We start from the raw sequence: 6,263 nt of genomic DNA on the forward strand, positions 1-6,263 counted from the left end.
AGAGGCGCATCTGCTTCCGCCTCCCCGGCGCGGCGGCGGGCGGGGCCTCGGGGGGAAGTCGGGGGGCCGGGCGGAGGGGTGCGGGGCGGCGGCTCTCCCCGGGAGGGGGCGGGCGGCGCGCGGGGTTCGCTCCCCCGCAGAGGCGGCTGGGGAGACCGGGGACCAGAGCCAGGGACTTGCCTGACACTCTGGGCGCCCGAGGCGGAGCAGGGCCGGGACCAGGCCCAGCGGGCCAGGGCGGGGCAGCGGCGGGGTCGGGCGAGGCCGCCCCTCGGGTCCGCTGCAGCCCAACGCGGGGTGCGCCGCTTGCGCCCCTGAGCCGGCCCTGCGGCGCCCACGCGCCCCCACACTCCTCCGCCCTCAGCCCACCCGGCCAACCCCGCCCCGCCCCGCCCACGCGCCCCCTCCCTCGCCGGCCCCCGCGCTCTCCCCTCGCGCCTGTCGAGGGAGGCGCTGCCCCGCGCGCCCCGCGCCCCGCCGCCGGCTTAAAGCGCCTCAAACGGAAGCGGGTTGACGGCAGCCGGGCCTGCGGGCCGGGCCTGAGGCGGCCGCGGGAGGCGGGGAAGCCGCCGCCCCGCGGGCTCTCGGCGCGGACGGCGCGGGGCCCGGGGACGCCGTCGCGGTGCCCGCGCGGTGAGGGGCGCCGGCCATCGGCGCGCCCGCGGGGAAGTCACCCCGGGAACGGGCGGCCCCGCGCTGCCGGAACCCTCCCCCGCGGCGGCCGCCCCTTGCGAGGCAGGAGGGGCGCCCTCCAGTTGGGGGCTCAGTCAACCCTGCTCACGGCCGCGGTGGTGCTGGACGCCCCGTGGGACGCAGCTCCCCGCGCGCTTCCCTGACGCTGGCGCGGGAACGGCCGTTGCGCCGGGCCGCCGCGTGCTGGGCCTCAGAAGCAAGCCGCGCGTTCGTCATCCTCGCGTCGTCGTCGGGGGTTGCCCGGGTTCCCCGTCAGCCGTGGGCGCCGCCCCGGGCAGCGTCAGCCCTTCCTTAGGCCGATGGACCTGCTGCTCCGGCCTGGCGTCCAGGCCACCAAGACTAGATCCTCGCGTGTGTGCCGGGGCCAGCATGGCGGCACGTCAGTCACAGCTCCGCGTGTTAAAAAGAAGTGAACAGGCGAACTAATAGCTGACACTGGCTGTGGGGACATTTATTATGTTTTAATCTAAGTTATCAAATGTCCATGCCTCCGTCGAATGGATAGCCATTTGGCTGCTTTGCATCAACATCTCTTAGTTACTTAACTTTTTAAAAACATCGGGCTGTCTACTGTGCAATGTTTTTTTCCTGATGTCATTGTTGATTTTTGGACAGTATGTGATTCCTCCCCTCCGGTGCAGTCCCCGGAGTTCTCCCACCGCCGCAGCCCGCTGATCCATCTCTCAGCCCTTGTGCTCTTCTAGCCCCTATTTTGAAGCCTCCCCGGCCTCCATTCTGTGCGCCCCAGATCTGTGGTCTGCTGGCAAGTTTTGTCTTTTTCCTACCCCTTTGCTTGGTCTCTCTAGATTTTGCATATAACTGAAACCACCTGATATTTATCTTTTTCCTTCTGACTTATTTGGCTGAGCACAATCCCCTCCAGCTTCATCCATGTGGTCGCAAATGGAATGAGTTTGTCTTTTTTGCTAGCTGAGTAGCAGCCCATGGTGTCTATAGACCACATCTTGATCCACTCATCTGTTTTGGGGTATTTAGGTAGTTTCCATATCTTGTCTATTGTGAAGAGTGCTGCTGTAAACTTAGGGGTGCAGGTTTCTTTATGACAGGGTGTTTTGTGTCCTTTGGGTAGATTCCTAGGAGTGGGCTCTCTGGGTCATAAGGTAGCTCCATTTTTAGTAGGAACCTCCACACATACGAGGAAGCTCCACACAGCTTCCATAGTGGCTGGGCCACTTTGTGTTCCCACCAGCAGTGTAAGACTGTTCCTTTTTCTCCACACCTTGGCCAGCACTTGTTTTTTTGTGTTTTTGTTTTTGTTTTTTTAATATGGGCCATTTTCAGAGGTATGAAGTGGTATCTCATTGTGGTTTTGATTTGCATTTCCCTGATAAGTGATGTTGAACATGTTTTCATCTACTTGATCATATGCCTTGTTTCATACACCTCGTCTTCCTTATTACCTTGCTCTAAAGATATGTTTATGCTATTGTTGCTCAGAGGAGGGCAAGGCTGGTGTCACTTCTTTGATTTCTAAAAAAAATAGAAAGTGACAAGTGGTCGCCTGCAGGTGAGATGGGGGTGGGAATGAACTGCAAATGGCACAAGGGTCTATCTGAGGGGACAGAAGTATCCTCAGATGGGATTGTGATGGTGCTTGCATAACGATAGAGATGACTGGAATCATTGAATGTATATTATGAAAGAGTTAGTTTCATTTATGTTAGTCATGCCTTCATCTGATTTTTAAACCATTAAGTTTACATGCATTTTTCTTGGGGTTATTCAATGTAAACTGAAAGCATTTGCCTTTCTTTTCAGCAGTATAAGTACTAAATGCCAATATTGGTAGGCTCACTGTATGCGCTCTGGATTAATTTAAAAGCAACAAAGTAAAATGAGGCCACATCAAAAGTCTTTAGTTAACAACAAATTAAGGTTTTTGAGTGATTCACACAGTCCTTACTCTGTCTTAATCAGTTCCTTTTTAAGTCTAATTCCTTTCATGATATTTTCTTAATAGACATTAGTCTTAACCATCTGTTACTCTTTTTGGTTCCCATCAAAGCAGATGCTTTGCCAAGGAGTCATGTACAAGTAATTTATTGAAAGGAACAAAGAACATTGTTGAGAAAGAGGAATGGATACAGCAAAGAATATATATCCATAAAGCTTGCATATTAAGTCAGTAAACACAGTAATTGAACATTTTTCATCCTTTGGAGAAATTTTAGAAAAATGGTGCACAATATCCAAACCTCTTAATAATCCCAATTAAAGGGTGAAAGGCACACTGTATACCACATATCGCCAGCAAGAGCTGTCTCTGATGGGGATACTTCCTTATAAAATCTGCCACCAGACACTGAACATTTTAAGATCCGAGTGGCATTGGACGATAGCAGTCATGCAGTGGACATGGGAGGAATGTTGACAGCATTTACTACTCCATCAACTGCAGACTCAATTCTATCCACATTTTTCTTAAAAAGCGAGCTAAGTTCTATGCACATTCCAGTGTGTGACTACCATGCCTCTACAGAGTCACAGAAGAAAATCAAATAAGAGCACAACTTTTATTCTATAGAATTCACCACTCCATATTGTAGGGTCTTGGCAGGTATATCTTTAATGTGCAGAGATGAGAAATAAAGATCAAGTAAAATAATGACAAAAAGAAAGAAAGAAGTCAGGAAGGAATAAAGCAGCAAAATTAATGAAATAACTTCTCAGTGTTTTTTCTTTGTGGCATATTACCATGAATCACGTACACAAACTGCCTTTCAAAGCTAAATTGCTGTTTTGAAGTAGGAACCAACATCACGATTCTTATGAAATGTAAGATCGCAAAGTGAATGTCAGCTAAATGGGTTAGATTCAAATATAAATGAAAAGAAAAAAACCTCTGTTTCTTCTTTTGAATAAGGGGGTGAATTAGAGAAAACACCAGAAAGAAATATTTCCAAATTGAAAAACCTGTGCAGAACAAACACTGTCCTGATGTGGCCACTGTGTGATTTTCATCTTATTTCTCCTGGAAAGACAATGCACAATCAAATGATGGTAAAGAATCAAACACTGGAAAGGTTATTCGCTGGGGGAAGGATGTCAGCACCTGGTATAATAAGTGCTTTGAATCTCGAGTTAGAAAATTTTAGAACGGCTGCAAGAGGCTGAACAATGATGGGAAATTATGAATAGTATATGGGGAAGAAAAGTCAATGAGATCCTTGAAGGTGTTTAAGAGAATCTAATACAAAACCAAATAAGAGCAGGCATATGTGTTTGGAGAATAGTAAAATAAAACATGACTTTAGGGGCAAAACAAATCAGTATATTAAAATATGCATTATTTACCTTTGGGGGGTCACAGTGCCCTCCTGGCTCTGAGGTCAGGGATCCGTCAGTGACAAGAGGTCGCTCTGCTGAGCAGCCCCGCCAGGGCCCCCTTCACATCCTTGTTCCTCAGGCTGTAGATGAAGGGGTTTAGCATGGGGGTGACCGCTGTGTACATCACTGAAGCAATTAAGCTTCTTTGGGAAGTATGGGTCACAGCAGAAGAGAGGTAGACCCCCAGGGCTGTCCCGTAGAACAGGGAGACCACACAGACATGAGACCCGCAGGTGGAGAAGGCTTTGTACTTGCCACCAGTTGAGGACATCCTTATTAAAGAGGCGACAATTTGAGAATAAGAAAAGAGAATCCCGGTGAAAGGGAACATGCCCAGCAGGGCGGTGGCCACATACAAGCAGATGTTATTGATGAATGTGTCTGAACAGGCCACCTTGAGAATCTGAGCTAAATCACAGAAGAAATTTGGAATTTCTGTGCCTATGCAGAATGTCAGTCGCATCACCAACAGAACATGAAACATGGAGATCCATAAAATGATGCACCAGCACACCAAAACCAGGAGGCCACAGAGGCGTGGGTTCATGATGACCAAGTAGTGCAGGGGGTGACAGATGGCCACAAACCGGTCATAGGCCATCACGGTCAGGAGGAAGTTGTCCAGTCCAGCAAATAGCAAAAAGAAATACATCTGAGTTAGGCATCCTGTATAGGAGATGTCTTTGCTCTGTGCCTGGATGTTCACTAGTATCTTTGGGATGATAGTGGTGGTGAAGCAGATGTCAACAAAGGACAGGTTGGAGAGGAAGAAGTACATGGGGGTGTGCAGGTGGGGGTCTGTGACAATGGCCAGGATGATGAGCAGGTTCCCAAGCACAGTGACCAGGTACATGGACAGGAACAGCCCAAAGAGGAGGGGTTGCAGGGCAGGGTCATCAGAGAAACTCAGGAGCAGGAATTGTGAGGCTCTTGTGTGGTTTCCTGTTTCCATGTAGTTCCTGTGATTTCTGAGGAGAGAGGCAAAAGCACGTTCAATCAACAGTCAGTTGGCTCCTTAGCTAATCACATCTTTGGTCTTCACTCAGTCATTGCCAGCCATTTAAATTTATATAATTTGGGCTTTTTATGATTTATCAGACAATAGTCTCTCTTTTCATTAACTGCCCATCAATTATGCTCACTGGTTATAATTCTCCCATATGAGTCTATGTACCTCAACCATTTACTTCTTTTCTATAACCCTTCTGAAATCATGCAAACCGTTGAGGTCTTTTCCATGATCATCTCTGTGAGTCCATCATTCTGTAACTCTGTCACATGGTTTAGACCTGGGTTTTCAACCCCAAGAACCTTAATTATGTGACTTGATGATTCCTATTCATATGAGTGCTGTCTCTTGTAACTTATTATCTTCCTAAAGATGTGGTTTTCTCTTTTTGAAATTAAAAATGCCTCCATGTACAGTAGGAAATCAGTATTTAGTAACACTTACCATTACTATAACTGTTATGCTATTATTATTAATCTAATTGTTATCATTTTATGACAATTACTTTTGATATGTAACTCTCCTAAAGTCTAGCATAAAGTATGATTTAGCAAATGTGAGCTTGAGTCTGACTTCTGGGAATAGAATGTCAGTCTACTAACTATCTCTGTGCCCTGAAGAAAGTTATTTAACCTCACTTCACTGCATCCACGTCACCTCCATCCTACCCTACATTGTAAGATGATGAATGAATGAGTTGAGATGATCCATGTGGTTTTCCTGGCATGGTTCCTATGCCATAGAGTGAACTCTTGATAGATGTGAGCCTCTGTTGTTAACACCACAGTAACTCTGTCCTGTGTGGCTATCCCGTGTCAATATTCTATCGCGTGGAGCAGCCATTATGGATGACACAAAACAGGTGTGTTACCTGTTTGAAAGCCATGAAATTCCAATAATTCCTCTTTGGAGACTTCAGACAGGTGGATTCTTCCAAAACAAAGGGAAAAGTATCTGGACCACATAAATAAGAGAAGGAAACACAACCATTAAAGTAAAACACAGTATTGTGAGAGTCTATGCTTGAGGGTCCATCTTCCTGAGTGTGAATACTCTATCAAAGTCACTGGAGCTAAATGGAAAAAATTATGAATGACAGATCAATAAAATATTCAAAATTTCATAAATCAAAAAATCATCCTAAAAATTCAAAGGCCAATACAGGAATAGAAAATAAACGTTCACATCATGCATGATAGAAAATGGGTATGAT

The 6,263-nt window shown here is 47.3% G+C and overlaps 1 protein-coding gene across 1 annotated transcript; it reads right to left on the reverse strand.

The window, feature by feature from the left end:
- Positions 1-4,054: 4,054 nt before the first annotated feature.
- Positions 4,055-4,993, reverse strand: LOC119239810 (olfactory receptor 7D4-like). The gene has a single exon (XM_037504204.1). The coding sequence runs from the start codon at positions 4,991-4,993 to the stop codon at positions 4,055-4,057; it is 939 nt and encodes a 312-aa protein (XP_037360101.1).
- Between the last annotated feature and the right edge of the window lie 1,270 nt (positions 4,994-6,263).

The sequence above is a fragment of the Talpa occidentalis genome, unplaced genomic scaffold (assembly GCF_014898055.3).
Source record: "Talpa occidentalis isolate TD23 unplaced genomic scaffold, MPIMG_talOcc4v2.1 talOcc4.12, whole genome shotgun sequence".
NCBI lineage: Eukaryota > Metazoa > Chordata > Mammalia > Eulipotyphla > Talpidae > Talpa > Talpa occidentalis.